We start from the raw sequence: 18,880 nt of genomic DNA on the forward strand, positions 1-18,880 counted from the left end.
ATAGATAGATAGATAGATAGATATTTTTCCAAACCATTTGAGAATAAGTTAATCTGGCAATATTTCTTTGAAATTCTTGAAATATGCAATGATTATTTCTGTAATTCCACTTATTATGACCTAAATGTAAGAAAATACTTAGGGATATAAAAAAGTTTTAATTTCAAAGCTGTTAAATCAGCAATATTTATATTAAAAATTGAAATGACTTTTATACCCAATAGTGAGTTTAGCTGAGCGAATTATACATAGCCATTACATACTGCTTCCAAATGTCCTTCTGTTTGCCAACCATCATTGGCCTCTGGAGCCATTAGGACAAAGTCCAAAGCTATTAATATGTCTACCTTTATTGACTACATCACTCTTATCACTGCTACGACTCCTTTGATTCTGCCTGAGCCCCCTTCAGAAAGAAAAAAAAGAAAAAAGATCACCTAGTATACCTTCAATTTCACATGGCACTGATGAATATTGGTTTCACCAGATATGTCTTCTCCACACTATCTGAACCTAAGGATCCAACCAGGGACCATCGTACATGGAGACCCCATTCTCCCCGAAGTCTCAGGGACTTGTGCCTGACAGCCTAGGCGTCAGGAGATGCTATTTAATCCAGGAAAGCAATTAAAAGCCTCCCTGAAAAAGGTGTAATAAAAAACCTGGCTATTCAGGAAGGTGTGCTCAACATAAGATCAAACAACTTAGAATATAATCAGGATTCTGTAGGACTTACAACAGATAACCTATCCTAATTTGAAACAGAGTCTATTCCTTGAAATCACATGTATTCATGAGAATTTCCAGAAGAATAATGTCAACTTTCTTCTTAGTAACATCAGTGGAACAGATTCCCTGGCCTGGCTCCATAAATGTAAGATTCCAAAGCTATTTACCTTCCTCTAGCTGGTATGTTCACCTTCCTTACCAAGAACAAATATAATATTACAGAATATTTGTTCTTGGTAATAACAAATATTACAGAATCTCAAGAGGAAATCATTTGACTTTGATACATCAAATTCAGAAATTCTGAAGTAAAAATCAACATAAAATTTCAAATAGGGAGTATTTGGAATTATATTTCTCATATAAATATTTGAATGGAAAATCATAGAATGTGAAATAGCACTTATAAAATAAAACAAAAAGAAATAAAGTAAATTCAAAAATATACCTCATAAATATTAAAAACATTTTATCAAATGTACAAGTTCTAAGAATCAAGAAGGAAATACTCTGAAACGTATTTATTTAAAAGGCAATATGGTTTGTGTTGAAGACATTGTGGGGCAAAAAGGGCTTCAAAATGGAATGGAAAATGCAACATTCTTAATCAACTTTTACTGTCAATGCTAGGACTGAATCACTTATTTTTCTTAAGGTGTGTATAAAATACCACACAAAACTATAATTTCATTTAGTTTATTAATATGATCCAAACAGATTTAGCTTAAGAGATGAGGACAGGACATAAAAAAAGATTTGACTGAGTTATATAAAGAAAACCAAAAGAGTGACAAGATTTTCAATTGCTGACGATTTTAAGTCATTTATTAACTAATATAAAAATAAATCTACAGTAGAACCATGACTTAAATGGAGCCAGTATGTGGTACATGTGTCACCCAACAATCAGCAAGGAATATTCAGAGAACTTACACCCTTCTGGACTGGCTCACACGGTTTGTCTTTGACCTGGAACTTCATACAAGTCCCCTCACAGCACTGGGTTTGCAGTCAGCTACATTTTTTTCTCTTCAGCCTATAATCAGTTATTAATGCATACCATTTCTGTGTTTCCCACAGCCTCTTTCTTTTCAGAATGTGACAGGGTGCTAGAAAACACTCATCTGGCCAGTATTAAACAGGGAAGGTGAAAAAAAGTACTTTAAGATGGGTGTGGGGTCATTTGGGGTACCAACAGACTCAGATAAACAAGGGAACCAGAGTTGGCATCAACAAAAAGCATTGAGGTAAGGGGCCCAGTGGTAGTTCACAGAAAAGACCAGAACTGGACAATGTTAAAGACAGGAAGAACGGTGTTACACTTGAAAAGTCATACTAGAACAACAAGAAAGAAGAAGAAAACTGGAATGAACAGTAGTCCCTTTTATATTTTTTAAAAGGAAGGAATTTTTTAAAGAAATACAAAAGTCAAGTCAAAAAGTGAAATAGCAACAATAAGTATTTAAATAAAACAGAATGTAGTAGGAAATAAAGAACATTCCCACATGATGGCCCAATTTTAAAAAATGGTTATCTTAAGTCAGGCCAGTTTTATTTTACTGACCATGTATATGTAACATCAGATATTTCTACGAAAGAGAAGAGAACCTGATTGATGCCTTTCGTGTAACATGGAAAGGAAAAAGGAAGCAGGGAAAAGGGGGAAGAAAAGTCTCCACACTCTTCATGCCCAAAGTGGGCACAGTCTTTAACCTGTACTTCAAATGACAGGTTCAGATCATAGAAAATATTGTCAAGTTCAGCAGAATTTTGATCACAAGCGCTTGGTGCTCAGCGTGCAGCTGAGTAGCAGAAGGCACACAAGCAAGTTGACGGAGAAATCTCTGTGCAGGGAAGAGGAAGAAGACGTGCCACACACCAAAGGCTCTGCTTTATAGGGTCTTTCTATATCTGGAGGTAATGCTGTCATTCCTTGAATCTGAAAACGGAAGCACAAAGAATGCAAATGAACATCTGATTTAAAGCAGGGCAGTGACCAAGCACGCTCAGCTGCCCACACTTCTTCAGGGGATAAAGGAGGCACAAGGGTTACCAAAGGAGTCACACACTGGGGGAGTCAGAAACCTAGGATTTAGGAGGCAACAGAAAAGAGGACCAGGCATGCCTTTGGAAAAGAATACAAAGCAGGCTCTATTGCTTTTTGCAGCACTCATTCCAGCCTGTTCCTGCTCTATCCCAACCTTAGTTTTAGAACTAATGTATCTCTTGAAAGGGGGTAGAATGAGGAGTTTTCAGTCAACCCAAGTAATCACTGAACAAAAATTATCAGACATTAAAAGGCAACTGGACCCCTGCATTTATGGATATTTGTCTTCTCCTTAGGTTTTCCTGTAATAGATTCAGGTAAAATGTGTCATCTGGGTTGTCAGAGGTTAAAAAGAGCTTACCGACCACTCGGCATTGTCTGTCTTGGAACATCTCACGTTCACTGGCAGGCTGAGGACCAGCTTGTTGAAGGAGAGACCTTCCTTTTTAGTCCATTTAAACTTATTCATAGCATCCATGAAAGAAAGGTTTTTATATTGCTTGGGGCTTTTAATAATGAAAGGCCAGGTCCTGAATTTAAAAGACACAATTAGTCATATTCAGAACAAATGCATTACATGTTTCCTTTACTTTTCAGCATCCTAAAATAGATCTCACACTTACTCATTTTCATACACATAGATAACCTAATGCAAAACGTTAATGAGCTCATCAGCGATTACTAGAAGAAATGTACCAAATAAAATCTTTTTAAAGAATGATTTCTTTTTAGTAGCAGATTGGCAATAATTTTATTTTTAATTTTATATTTTTAAATACAGATGGGGTCTCGCTACATTGCCCAGGTTGGTCTGGAACTCCCGGGAGCAAACAACCCTCCCACCTCCATCACTCAGAGTGCTGGGATTATAGGTGTGAGCCACCATGCCCGGTCAAAGTTTAAACAAATAATTTTGTCTCAGAAAGCTTCTACGGAGCCTCACAATTCTACACTAATTTGGTTTGGTTCTAGTTAACAAATTAACTGGGAAGTATTCATTTCTAAAGAGTACAATGCTAATGGTGTAATCAAGAAACCTGCACGTTCCTAAAAGACAGTGTGAGAGATGGAAAATTCAAATCCATACACTATAAAAGCCTGACCCCTGCTGGTTACTCTGTTTTGGTTTCGCTAAGTGAGAAGATAAATACAACAAAAAACGTGATGCAATCAATGTTTTGAAAATTTTACTCATTTCTCAAAAGAAGACATAAGGCCAAAAACATGAAAAAATGTTCCACTTCACTAATAATCATCAGAAAAATGCAAATAGAAGCCAGAGTGAGATACCATCTCACCAGTCAGAAGGGCTATTATTAAAACGCAAAAAAAATAATAATAATAATTGATAGTGGCAAGGTTGCAGAGAAAAGACAATGCCTATACATTGTTGGTGGGGATATAAATTAGTTCAGTCAACTGTGGAAGTAGTTTGTAGATTTCTCAAAGAACTTAGAACAGAACTACCATTCAACCCAGCAATCCTATTACTAGCTATATATCCAAAGGAAAATAAATAGTTCTACCAAAAAGACCACATGCATTCATTCATATGTTCATCATAGCACTATTCAGAATAGCAAAGACACGGAATCAACCAAGGTGTCCATCAAAGGTGGACTGGATAAAGAAAATGTGGTATATATACACCATGGAATACTATGTAGCCACAAAAAAAGAGAGAAATCATGTCCTTTGCAGCAGCATGGATGCATCTGGAGGCCACCAACCTAAGTGAATTACACAGGAACAGAAAACCAAAAACCACTTGTTCTCACATAGAAGTGGGATCTAATCATTGAGTACACATAGACATAAAGATGGCAAAAACACACATTGGGAACTACTAGAGAGAGAGGGGGAGAGGGAGACAAGAATTAAAAAACTACCTGTTAGGTGCTAGGCTCACTACCTGGGTGATGAAATCATTCATACCCCAAACCTCAGTTTCACACAGTATACCACTGTAACAAACCTGAACATGCATCCCTTGAACCTAAAATAAAAGTTGAAATTTTTAAAAGTACTGAGAAAAAAAAAAAAATACTGTATATAGAATTACACTCAGCCTTCATCTGCCACTCAAAAAATCACATGCTAAATATCCAAGAAAGGAGAAAGAAATCACAACAATGACATGAACAGACAGAAACAGTGACAGAAAAAGTGAAGTGAAAAAGTGAAAGACGTGACTTGCTTGAAAAGATACTTTTCAGGTATTGTCTTTCATTAAATATAATATTATTGATTCCTGAAAAACAGAAAAGTGTAAGCGTTGGCATATCACAAAATTTTACATTAAGCCATGGACCTTGCAGGAAATTATCATGGTGACTAGGAAGTATTTGGCACCCATAACATCCCAAGATGTTCCAGTAATTTCTATAATTACCAAATAATCTCAGCTGAAAAACATACATTAATCTTCACAATTTTTAAGTTTATTTATGTTATTTCTCTCTCTGTTTCTCTCTGACATACATAACCCACTCAGGCACGTTGAATATGATCTTCTTAAGTAAATTAAACATTCTTTACTAATTTTTTGGAGTTACAAAGATAATTTTTAAGTCTAAATTTGAAATGTTTCTTCCATATCTAATAAGTGAGACAATGAGAAAAATAGGTAATATATGCAGATCTTTACATTTTTCGTAACTTCCTTTAATTAGAATGAATATGTATCTTTGTTGAGTTTTTAAATGCATTATTTTATACAAAGACCTTAAAGTGAAGCCCCATAAAGTAAGAACAATCAGCATCACATTACATAAACATACCTAGCAGTGACCTGAAGTCTCAGCATTTGAAAATTAAACATATTGTGACAATTTTATAGAGATACAATCCAGAATTAGTATAAAGCAAAAACTTGACTTGAAAGAAGATTTTATATTTGCATGCAATGTCCTTTTAAACGCTTTAAAAGCTACAGCTATTGATCATTTTAAGTCAATTATTAAAAATAAAATTCACTTTTCAAAAGATAAAATGCCTAATTTGAAAAAGAGAACATCAATTTTATAACCAGAGAAATGCTAGGGGAAAATCATCAGTCTGTAACCATCTGAAACACCACAAGGTGGCACTACAGTCTTTACTATGGTGCTTAGGCGGCCTAAAGCCTCTGGCGCCTGGCTGGTTAGTGACTAGTGTGACCATTATACACAGATGAAATCTTAAAAAGCTTTGTTGCTATAATAATTTAGCAAATTGCCTATTACTGAGATTTCCCAACATAAAGTGACACAAGAGGTGTAACCCTATTTGCCAGTTTTTAGAACAGATACGTAGAAAGGCCAAGCCCAATGGCTCGTATGTTGGAGACACAATGACAGAGGCTGGGTGATCTGGGGATGTGGTCATCAACCTTTCTGAGATGGAATCTTTGTCTCATAGTTATCATCTTCTTTCCACTCCTACTAACTTGGTTTAGGCCCGTGTTCTATAATAACCTTATACCAATAAACATCCTACTTGTCATCTCTAATCTTCTTAGCCTATCCTACACACTTCCAAATTATCTTCTAGAGAAAAGAGCAGACAGAAAAAGTGAATATTTATCCTGAATACTTTTTTTTCAAAAAGACTAAGCTTTAAACCGGAAACAAGTAACCTTAAAGTAGCAAGTATTTCTGCTTTTACTGGGTTTGGAGATTAGTTAGAAATAATTGGGAATGTTACAGAAATAAAAACAGTTACATTTCTGCATATCTTGTCAGTGTGTAAATGTCTATCCATACATACATGTAAATGAATGGTATTTTATATATATATTACTGTAGTTGATAAAAAACAGTGTTACTATTATGCTTTAATATTGATGGGTAATTTTCCTTTGTAAATTCCATCTAAACTCTGAGACATGTTTTTCTAAGAAGATAGCAAAGTTTACTGCAATACAACATAGTAGAGTAATTTTTTTAATTTTTAAGTGAAACATAAAGCTATTTATTCTTATAAATTCAAACTGATCAATGGAAATTTTAAAAGTTTAATGATTTTTATACTTGGTCCCCCTGTTCTACATAAACTGAAAAGCAGATGGAGAAAGATAATCTGTGGTTACATTTCTTATCTGAGCTTCTCTGGACTCCTGTTTTAAAAGTTTTATTGCTAGTGTCTTTCTTAGGGTAGCGAAGGAGGAGGAAGGAAGAGAGATGGAAGATCTAACCAAGAAACAGTGTCCATGTACTTATAGCTAAATGAACTATATCAGACTCTCCATCCATCAAGCAAGTAAACATGTGATCAAAAACTAGCAAAAGGAACAAAAATTCAATAACAGACTTCCACTTTTGACCATGTTGAAGTAACTGACACTAACTTCCTGTAAAAAACTCAAAATTCAACAAACCATATGAAACAGCTGGTTTGGACATTGGAAAATGGCATAGAACTATGATTCCCCCAAAGGAAGGAAACAAATAAGGTGTTTGAATATTACGTTCATCCCAGCTTTCTGCCTAGAAGCATTCTCTGGATCAGAATGCAGGAAAGGCGATTTTGAAACAGAAAATGACAATCTCAATAAGTTAAGGAGATGAAAACCAGAGTTAAGGGAGACTGAAGAAGCTTATGTATTCAAGGTAGACTATTGCAGAGGAAAAATCTGTATAAGGATCCTCTGAATCGGTAACTAAGCAATAAGTCAACTATATTTAGGGTCAAATCTAGACTGGGCAATGAACAACTAGAAGATTGTAACGTAAACAATTCCCAGAGCCTGTATAGAGTTAGCAGACATTTGAGCTCAAACTAGCCAGAGTGGAATGTCTCTATTGACTACACGGAGTAAACATCTGTTCTAGACTCACACTAACAAGGCTCTTTAAAGAAATAAAAACAACCTAGTACTAATTAACACAACATGCATACTGCCCTATTGTCTATGTCTAGTCAAAAATTATTAAACACATCAACAAGTATGTAAATGTGAATCTAAACCAGAAGAAAAAATCAGTCAATACTCCAAGATCTTGAAATGACAGAGATTAAAGAATTAACAGACAAGGATAACTAAAACTTAAAAAAAAACATATTAACAAAACATGTGCAAAACTTCTATATTAAAAACCACAAAAAAGTGCTTACAGAAATGAAAGAACAGTAAATAAGTGAAGAGGCATACCATGTTCATAGATTAGAAGACTCAATATTGTTAAGATATTGATTCTCTCAAATTGTCTAGAAATTCAGTATAATCCCAATCAAATACCAGCAGGTCCTTTTCTAAAAATGAAATTGACAAGTTGATTTAAATATATGTATGAAAATAGAATAAACCTAGGCTACCAAAATAATTTTGGGAAAAAATGACAAAGTTTTGGAGGCCTACATTTAAGACTTCCTATAAAACTATAATAATTAAATTTGGTTTTAGAGTAAGACTAAACATATACAGCAATGAAACAGAATAGAAAATCCAGAAAGAACCAATTTATGGACAAATGATTTTCCAGCTAATATTCCAAAGTAATTCAATAGTAAAAAGGTAGTTTTCCTTCATCAAATGGTTCTTGCACAACTTGATATCTATATGAAAAACAATGAACATTGGATTTACCTCACACTACACACAAAAATGTGTTCAAAATGGATCCACCTAAATGTAAAAGCTAAAACTGTGAACTTTTCAGGGGGAAAAACAAGAGAAAGTCTTCCCTTGGGTAGGCAAAGATTTTTTAAGCAGGATATGAAAAGCACAAAACAAACCAAAAAATGATGAAACAAACTGCAAAAAATACAGCTATAAAATGAAAGTCAAACCACAGACTGGGAGAAATGGTCTGTAAACATGCATCCAACAGAGAACTTACATCCAAAGTATAAAGAACTCTTACAACTCAATAATAAAACAAGTAATTAAATTAACAATGAACAAAAATTCTAATAAACAATTAAGAAGATATACAAAGTTGTCCCTTGGTATCCATGGGGGACTGAGGATAGCAAAATCTGTGATGTTCAAGACATTATATAAAATGGTGTAGTAGTTACATATAACCTATGCACATGCTCCCATCTACTTTAAATTATCTCCGGGTTACTTATAATACCTAACACAATGTAAATGCTATGTAGTTATGCTGTGTTGTTAAGGAATGATGACAATAAAAATATTCTGTACATGTTCAATATAGATGGAATATTTTCAAACTTTGTTTTATCTGAAGTTGGTTGAATCCATGGATGCAGAATCCATGTTCTGCATCTGAGAAAGCAGAGGACTGACTGTAAACACACACACACACATTTATTTATACACACACACACATATATATACACATATATACATATATACACATATATAGGTGTGTGTGTATATATATAAAACTTTAGGACAATTCTCTGAGTGGCCCTGGACCAATCCAATCCATTCTCATTTTTGCCTGTAGTTTTCAAGAATAACTATAGAATGTGCTGGACATGCAAAAATCTTGAAATAGGAAGGTACTGACTGGAATAGCCCAGGTTCTGTTCCAGTACCCCCTATAGGGTTTGAATGTTCATGTCCCTCCAAAGCTCATGTTGAAATCTGATCTCCACTGCAGTGTATTAAGAGGTGGGGCCTTGAGGAGGTGATCAGGTCAAGAGGGTTCCATGCTCATGAATGGAATTAGTACCCTTACAAAAGAGGCTTGAGGGAACCTTCCAATTGTACCTTCTACCTGTGAGAACACAGCAAAAAGATGCCATCTTGGAGTGGACAGCAAGCCCTCAGAAGACACTGAAACTGCTGGTGCCTTGATTTTGGACTTCCCCATCTCCACAACAATAAGCAAGAATTTCTGTAGTTTATAAATTACTCAGTTTATAAACTACCCAGTCAATTTATAAATTACCCAGTCTAAGCTATTTTGTTATCACACCCCAAGGTGACTAAGAGACTCCCCTGGAAACAGTGTTTCAATTGTTAATTGAATTACTTCAATGCTTTAGCCTTGAATCTCACATTGCCCAGGGATATAAAACCAAGAATGGGCTGCTTTTCAAGCTGCAATGCAACTGGGACATGTACAGTAGAGGTTCCATCTATTCCAGACAGATTTCCTGAGCTTTGGAGAACTGGCTTACAATAAATTCTAGGATTCTGTTGTTTTCGCGGCCTATGTGTAAGCAATAAACCCATTTAATGTAACTTGTTGTGTATAAGTACGATCTTTCTTACTGGACTCAGACAACCTGCACAGTGAACCTGCTTTACAATAACCAATAAACATGTGAAAGAGGCTCAATATCATTAGTCACAAGGAAAATGGAAAATAAAGCCGTAAGAAAATACCACCAATACACATTAAAATGGATAAAATGCAAAATACTGAAAATACAAAATGCTGCCAAGAATATTGAGTAACAGGAGTTCTTACACTTTACTGGTAAGAACGAAAAATAAATCATTTTAAGAACATTTTAAGAGTCTATAGAGTAAACATAAACTTAGCCAACAGTCTCTCAACTGGAATCTGCTTAAGCCTACCGAACTCCCGAGGGCAGGGTCAACCAGCACCACAGCTGCCTGCTGTCTAAGTTGTTTGAGCTCCTTGGGAGAGGAGCAGCAGCCAGCGCTGGGACTTGCAACTGCCTAACATACTAAGCTCTCTGGGTGGGGGTAGGGCGACATCCATCTCTATAGCTCCAGGCTGTACTTTTCCCCTGCTGGAGCCTGAGAGGCTGGATGGCTTGGTCACAAGATTTGTCACCTACAGTCCCACACACTCTGTGGCAGTCTTCCGCCAGAATGCCTCTTCAGACTTGACCCTGACCCGTCCTTCCTCACTGGGTGGGGCTTCCCTGGGGGAACTCCAGTGACTCCAACTGGAGGCTCAGGGACAGAAGCTGGGTCTCCCTAGCCCTGAGCCCCTAGCAGGAGGGGTGGCTGCAGTCCCTGTGGACCAGCAGACTTAGCCTTTCCTCCTGGTAGTTCTGAGGAATCCGGGCAGCCCAGATGGGTGGGTTTTCTCCCAACAAGGCACACCCCCTCCACCCAGGGACAAAGTGCTTTGTTAAATGAGTCCTGTTCCCTGTGCCACCCAAATGGGTGAGAACCTCCAACAGGGGTTGTCAGACACCCTGTATAGGGGTAATCCTACTGGCATCAGGTTGGTGTTCCTTAAGGTCAGAGGTCCCAGAAAAAGGAGAAGGCACTCATCTTTGCTGTTCTCTAGCCTCCTTGAATGATATCTCCAGGTGTGGGAGTAAATCAGATGAATAGGGCCTGAAGTGAACCCCCAGCAAACTGCAGCAGCCCTATAGAAGAGGGACCTGACCGTTGAAAGAAAAACAAGCAGGAAGCAACAACAACAGCATCAATGACAACAAAAAAAGCACCCACAAAAATCCCATCCAAGGGTCTACAACCTCGAAGACCAGAACTAGACAAACTCATGAAGATGAGAAAGATTCAATGAAAAAATGCTGAAAATCCAAAAGGCCAGAGTGCCTCTTCTCCTCTAAATGATTGCAACATCTCTCCATCAAGGGTGCAGAAATGGATAGAGGATCAGGTGGATGAATTGACAGAAGTAGGCTTCAGAAGATGGGTAATACAAACTATGCTGAACTAAAGGAGTATATTCTAACTCAATGCAAAGAAGCTAAGAACCTTAGTAAAAGGCTGAGGAACTGCTAACAAGAATAATCAGTTTAGAGAGGAACATAAATGACCTGATGAAGCTGAAAAACACAGCACGAGAATTTCGTGAAGCACACACAAGTATCAACAGTCAAATCAACCAAGCAGAAGAAAAGATATCAGAATTTGAAGACCACTTTGCTGAAATAAGGCATGCAGAGAAGACTAAAGTAAAAAGAATGAAAAGGAATGAACAAAGCATCCAAGAAATATAAGACTTCATAAAAAGACCTAACCTATGAGTCATTGGAGTTCCAGAAGGAGATGGGGAAAATGGAAACAAGCTGGAAAACATGCTTCGGGATATTATCCAGGAGAACTTCCCCAACCTAAAAGACAGGTCAACATGCAAATCAGGAAATACAGAGAACACCATTAAGATACTCCACGAGAAGATCAACCCCAAGACACATAATCATCAGATCCTCCAAGGTCAAAATGGAGGACAAACTGTTAAGGGCAGCCAGAGAGAAAGGCCAGGTCACCTACAAAGGGAAGCCCATCTGACTAACAGTGGACCTCTCAGCAGAAACTCTAAAGCCAGAAGAGATTGGGGGCCAATATTCAACATTCTTAAAGAAAAGAATTTTCAACCAAGAATTTCATATCCACCAAACTAAGCTTCATAAGTGAAGGAGAAATAAAATCTTTTTTAGATAAGCAAATGCTGAGGGATTTTGACACCACCAGGCCTGCCCTGGAAAAGCTCCTGAAAGAAGCACTAAACATGGAAAGGAAAAACTGGTACCAGCTACAGCGAAAACATACCAAATTGTAAAGACCAATGACACTATGAAGAAACTGCATCAACTAGTGTGTGGAATCACCAAATGGCAGCATGATGACAGGATCAAATTCACACATAACAACACTAACCTTGAATGTAAATGGGCTAAAGGCCCCAATTAAAAGACACTGATTGGCAAATTGGATAGAGTCAAGACCCTTTATTAGCATGCTGTATTCAGGAGATGCATCTCACATGCAAAGACACACATAGGCTCAAAATAAAGCGATGGAAGAAAATTTACCAAGCAAATTGAAAGAAAAAAAAAGCAGGGGTTGCAATCCTAGTCTCTGACAAAATAGAGTTTAGACCAACAAATATCAAAAAAGACAAAGAAGGGCATTACATAATGGTAAGGGGAACAATTCAACAAGAAGAGTTAACTATTCTAAATATATATGCACGCAATACAGGAGCACACAGATTCATAAAACAAGTTCTTAGAGCCCTACAAAGAGACATAGACTCCCACACAACAATAATGGCAGACTTTAACATCCCACTGTCAGTATTAGACAGAACAACAAGACAGAAAATTAACAAGGATATTCAGGACTTGAAATCAGCACTGGATCAAGTGGATCTAGTAGACGTCTACTGAACTGTCTACCTGAAATCAACAGAATATACATCCTTCTCAGTGCCACATGGCACTTATTCTAAAATCGACCACATAATTGGAAGTAAAACACTTTTCGGCAAATGCAAAAGAACTGAAATCATTAAACAAACAGTCTCTCAGATCATAGTGCAATCAAATTAGAACTCAGGATTAAGAAACTCATTCAAAACCATACAATTAATGGAAATTGAACAACCTGGTCCTGAATGACTCCTGGGTAAATAATGAAATTAACACAGAAATCAAGAAGTTCTTTGAAACTAATGAGAACCAAGAGACAACATATCAGAATTTCTGGGACACAGCTAAAGCAGTGTTAAGAGGGAAATTTATAGCACTAAATGCCCACATCAGAAAGCTAGAAAGATCTCAGATCAACACCTTAACATCACAGTTAAAAGAGATAGAGAGGCAAGAGAAAACTAATCCAAAAGCTAGCAGAAGACAAGAAATAACTAAAATCAGAAAAGAACTGGTGGAGATAGAGACAAGAAAAACTCTCCAAAAAAATCAATGAATCCAGGAAGTGGTTTTTTGGAAAAAAAAAAAATAACAAAATAGATAGACCACTAGCTAGATAATAAAGAAGAAAAGAGAGAAGAATCAAATAGACACAATACAAAATGACGAAGAGGATGTCACCACTGACCCCACAGAAATACAAACTACCATCAGAGAATATAAACACCTCTATGCAAAAAAACTAGAACATCTAGAATAAATGGGTAAGTTCCTGGACACATACACCTTCCCAAGACTAAACCAGGAAGAAGTAGAATACCTGAATAGACCAATAACAAGTTCTGAAATTGAGGCAGTAATTAATAGCCTACTAACCAAAAAAATCCCATGACCAGATGGATCCACAGCTGAATTCTACCAGAAATACAGAGAGGAACTGTTACCATTCCTTCTGAAACTATTCCAAACAATTGAAAAAGAGGGACTCCTCCCTAACTCATTTTATGAAGCCAGCATCATCTTGATACCAAAACTGGGAAGAGATGCAACAAAAAAGAAAACTTCAGGACAATATTCCTTATGAATATCAATGTGAAAATCCTCAATAAAATACTGGCAAACCAAATCCAACCGCACATCAAAAAGCTTATCCACCACAGTCAAGTCAGCTTCATCCCTGGGATACAAGGCAGGTTAAACCCATGCAAATCAATAAACATAATCCATCACATAAACAGAATAAAAGTCAAAAACCACATCTCAATAGATGTACAAAAGGCCTTTGATAAAATTCAACATCCCTTCATGTTGAAAATTCTCAGTAAACAAGGTATTGATGGAAATATCTCAAAATAATAAGAGCTATTTATGTCAATGCCACAGCCAATACCATATTGAATGGGCAAAAGCCGGAAGTACTCCCTTTGAAAACTGGTACAAGACAAGCATGCCCTCTCTCACCACTCCTATTCAACAGAGTATTCGATATTTTGGCCAGGGCAATCAGGCAATAGAAAGAAACAAAGGATATTTGAATAGGAAGGGAAAAAGTCAAATTATCTCTGTTTGCAGATGACATAATTTCATATTTAGAAAACCCCATCATCTCAGCCCCAAGACTTCTTAAACTGATAAGCAACTTCAGCAAAGTCTCAGGATACAAAATCAATGTGCAAAAATCACAAGTATTCCTTTACAGCAACAATAGACAAGCAGAGAGTCAAATCATGAATGAACTTCCATTCACAATCGCTACAAAGAGAATAAAATACCTACGAATACAGCTAACAAGGGATGTGAAGGACCTCTTTAAGGAGAACTACAAACCACTGCTCAAGGAAATAAAAGAGGACAAAAATAAATGGAAAATCACTCCATTTTCATGGATAGGAAGAATCAATATCATGAAAATGGTCATACTGCCCAACATAATTTATAGATTCAATGCTATTCCCATCAAACTACCACTGACATTCTTCACAGAATTAGCAGCAACTATTGTAAATATCTATGGAATCAAAGAGGACCCTGTATAGCTAAGACAATCCTAAGCAAAAAGAACAAAGCTGGAGGCATCACACTACCTGACTTCAAACTATACTACAAGGCTACAGTGACCAAAACAGCATGGTACTGGTGCAAAAACAGATATACAGACCAATGGAGCAGAACAGAGACCTCAGAAATAACACGAAACATCTACAACCATTAACAAACTTGGCAAAAACAAGCAATAGGGAAAGGATCTCCTATTCACTAAATGGTGCTGGGAAAGCTGCTTAGCCATATGCTGAAAACTGAAACTGAACTCCTTCCTTACATCTTATACAAAAAAACTCAAGATGGTTTAAAGACTTAAGTGTAAAACTGCAAACCATAGAAACCCTAGAAGAAAACCTAGGCAATACCATTCAGGACACAGACATGGGCAAAGACTTCATGACAAAAATGCCAAAAGCAATTGCAACAAAAGCCAAAATTGACAAATGGGATCTCATTCAACTAAAGAGCTTCTGCACAGCAAAAGAAACTATCATCAGAGCAAAGAGACAACCCACAGAATAGGAGAAAATTTTTGCAATCTACCCATCCAACAAAGGTCTAATATCCAGAACTTACAGGAAACTTAAACAAATTTACAAGAAAAAAAAATCCCATCGAGAAGTCAGCAAAGGATATGAACAGACACTTCTCAAAAGAAGACATTTATGTGGCCAAAAAACATGAAAAAAACTCAACATCACTAATCATCAGAGAAATGCAAATCAAAACCACAATGAGATACCATCTCATTCCAGTCAGAATGGCATTTATTAAAAAGTCAGGAAACAACAGATGCTGGTGAGTCTGTGGAGAAATAGGAACATTTTTACACTGTTGGTGGGAATGTAAATTATTTCCACCACTGTGGAAGACAGTATGACAATTCTTCAAGGATCTAGAACCAGAAATACCATTTGACCCAGCAATATCCCATTCTTGGTATATACCCAAAAGAATATAAATCACTCTACTATAAAGACACATGCACTTGTATGTTTATTGCAACACTATTTACAATAGCAAAGCCATGGAACCAACCCAAATGCCCATCAATAATAGACTGGACACAGACAATGTGGTACATATACACTATGGAATACTATGCTGCCACAAAAAGGAATGAGATCATGTCCTTTGAAGGGACATGGATGAAGATGGAAGCCAATGTCCTCAGCAAACTGACACAGGAACAGAAAACCAAATACCACATACTCTCACTCTTAAGTGGGAGTTGAACAATGAGAACACATGGACACAGAGAGAGGAACAACATACACCGGGGCCTGTTGGGGGATGGGGGGTGACGGGAGGGAATTTAGAGGATGGGTCAATAGGTGCAGCAAACCACCATGGCACTCACATTCCTATGTAACAAAACTGCACATTCTGCACATGTATCCCGTTTTTTGTTTGTCTGTTTTTAGAATAAATAGATAAATAAATAAATAAGAACACTTTGTGTTCCAGGAAAACTTAATTCAGATGCTCAACACTAAAGTGTATTCAGTTTGACTTATGAATCCTACAGGTAAAGGAAAAATTATTCCATTGGTCCAGAGAGATCTCCCAAGGGAAAGAAATATGACCCCAAAATATTATATCCAGCCAAACTGCTGTCCAAATAAAAGCGTAGAAATTCCCACATGTGGAAGAACTTGAGGCATAAGGCACTCAGAAGCCCCTATTGATTAAACAACTTGAAGATAAAATTCTAATGACTCAAATTTAAAAACTCGTTAATGTAGAAATCATAAAAATTAGGGTTATCATTGAATCGATTTATACATACAAGTCATGTTAAATATTCTAGGAATTACAGTTTCATAATTAAGTGTAAACATTAAAAATCTTGACAATATAGTAATTATAATATAAATAATAAATATTTGGTGGTATAGAAAGCAGAAGTGGGAAAAATGTGAAAGTATAAACATCTTCATCTTTCATGACCTAAAATTGAGACATATAGTGAATCTAACAACTTGACAAAACGTATTTTGTCAACATTTGCAATCCTCTTTATAAAATATTATTTCTTGTGGTTAAAACACCACCGACAACATTTATTTGAACTTCAGCAAATGTTCAGTTTTACTTTAGTTTCTTTCTTATAAGTTAAAACAAAAATAAAATTCAATGGTTTTTAAAAATTACTGCACAAATTATAATCTTGTAACAGTATTTAATCAATTCATTTTATATAAATATATGCATATTAAGATGTCTAGCATAACATTCAATCAACATGTTAGCAATGTTTATTTTGAGTAGAATTTGAGGTGGTTGCTTTTGCCTTCTTTGTAACAACTTGTTCTGCATTACCTGAACTCTTTATAACAAGCATGTGTGAGTTTTAAATAGTAAAAACACAAAGTGATTTTTCCTGCACAGAGGAAGAGAAACAGCTATGGATGCTTTTTTAGGAACAGAACCAATAACACAGGAAATTTCCATTACTTATATCTCACCAGACCTGCATATTCAGTCTTGATTTATGGTATGACAGGGAATACACAATTTATCTAAACTAATTATCTATTTTGTTATTTGATCTTTGTGAGTTTTTTGTTTTTCCCTAAGACTTGCCAGATCTGTAGGAGGCAGACAGAAATAGCACCCCCGAGAACAGACAATAAAATTGAGACAAGACGTAGTTGTCTCATGTTTTCTATCAATCCTTCCTAGGATTGCTATAGAATGTTTAAAATAAATTATAGAACCTGATTAATCATTATATGAAAAGCACAGAATAGAAGATTTTTGTTCATGTTATATGATATTCCTTTTTAGTACTGTATGCTGAATACCAATTGGTAATATTCTTTTATGCAAAACAGAAAAAAAAAGCACCTAAGTCATTTTTCATTCTGATTTTTGAGCCAGCACCTTGTTAGTTTGGCCTTCACTATCATTTATGTCACTGCGGTGATGAACTAGATTTGAGTGTCTAATCTAAAGTCGAAACATGTATTTTTAAATAGAGACTCTTTTTTGCTCATAATTTTGAGGAATAAATTTAACCATGAAGTTAAATGGGTTTTGTCCTTTTTTTTTTTTTTGGCACTGGAGAATGACATCTCAAAACTAGCCTTATTCTGTAAAGCAATTCTTCCTGTCTTTCCAAATGATGAAAACCCAACTTGAGTATTTCCTGAGGGAGACCAAAGTTACGGACACTGGCAGAGCTCATTGGGAAAGGCTTCATACCATTTAAACTTAAGAAAAAATAAAATAGGCCATAGAATGCATTTCAATCATCTTGCAAACATACAGCTTTTAATATCCTTTTGTTTTTAACATTCTCTCAAATTAACCATCGATTAGAAAATTTCCATTCAATATGTAAAACATATTCTAAATGAGAAAAAGACTACTCAAAGCTAAGTAAGGAACAATATAACATCAATATTTGAAAACCAAGATTATATCCTAGTGTTTTTAAAATGATATTTTATGTGATGCTTGGATTTTTGTTGTTTTAATTTGCTTACATATGTAATTATTTATTTGTTATATATTTATGTATATTTATACATTGACCTATATGTTCATATTGTATGGAGAGAAAGAGATCAGAGACTACATACAAACCCCACTCTCCCTTTTATTATGTACTATATAATGTTGAATAATTTCTTAATCTCTTGGTTTCTATTTCCTCCCCTATAAAGCTGGGATTGCATGTCTTGCTCTACTTGTTGGAATTGTGTAAAAATGAATTACATAAAATCATGCATACGAAAATACTTTAGTAAACTATAAACCAATTTATATAAGCATTTCGTTATTTGTATATCTAATAGGCATTTCTTCCAGTGGTTATTTTGTTGTTTGCATAAAAATCCAATAAAACCTATCTATGAATGATAAATTTAATTCAAAAAGAGAGGTGAGTCTCAGTTCATAATTTATAATCCTGTAATATGTAGGCACAAAAACTTGATCATATTTCTATTCTCTTTCATCATCTGCATTTTACCATATCCTCACTGAATGTTTTTTCACTCTCTCCTTAAATACATGTCTCAAAACTCTATGTATGGCCAGGCACAGTGG

The 18,880-nt window shown here is 35.8% G+C and overlaps 1 protein-coding gene across 3 annotated transcripts in view; it reads right to left on the reverse strand.

Moving 5' to 3' along the window:
* The window catches only part of MOXD1 (monooxygenase DBH like 1), a 124,257-nt gene that overhangs the window by 19,700 nt on the left and 85,677 nt on the right, over positions 1-18,880 (reverse strand). The window contains exons 11-12 of one of the 3 annotated variants that reach the window (XM_008007019.3): positions 3,138-3,306; positions 1,410-2,668 (exon numbers count right to left, since the gene is read on the reverse strand). The exons of the other annotated variants lie outside the window; for them this stretch is intronic. Of the exons in view, the coding sequence (XP_008005210.2) occupies positions 2,504-2,668; positions 3,138-3,306 (334 nt within the window). The 3' untranslated portion in view covers positions 1,410-2,503. Of the gene's footprint in view, positions 1-1,409; positions 2,669-3,137; positions 3,307-18,880 lie in introns of those variants that run through there. 3 annotated transcript variants of the gene reach the window in all.

This window comes from Chlorocebus sabaeus, chromosome 13 (genome assembly GCF_047675955.1).
Source record: "Chlorocebus sabaeus isolate Y175 chromosome 13, mChlSab1.0.hap1, whole genome shotgun sequence".
NCBI lineage: Eukaryota > Metazoa > Chordata > Mammalia > Primates > Cercopithecidae > Chlorocebus > Chlorocebus sabaeus.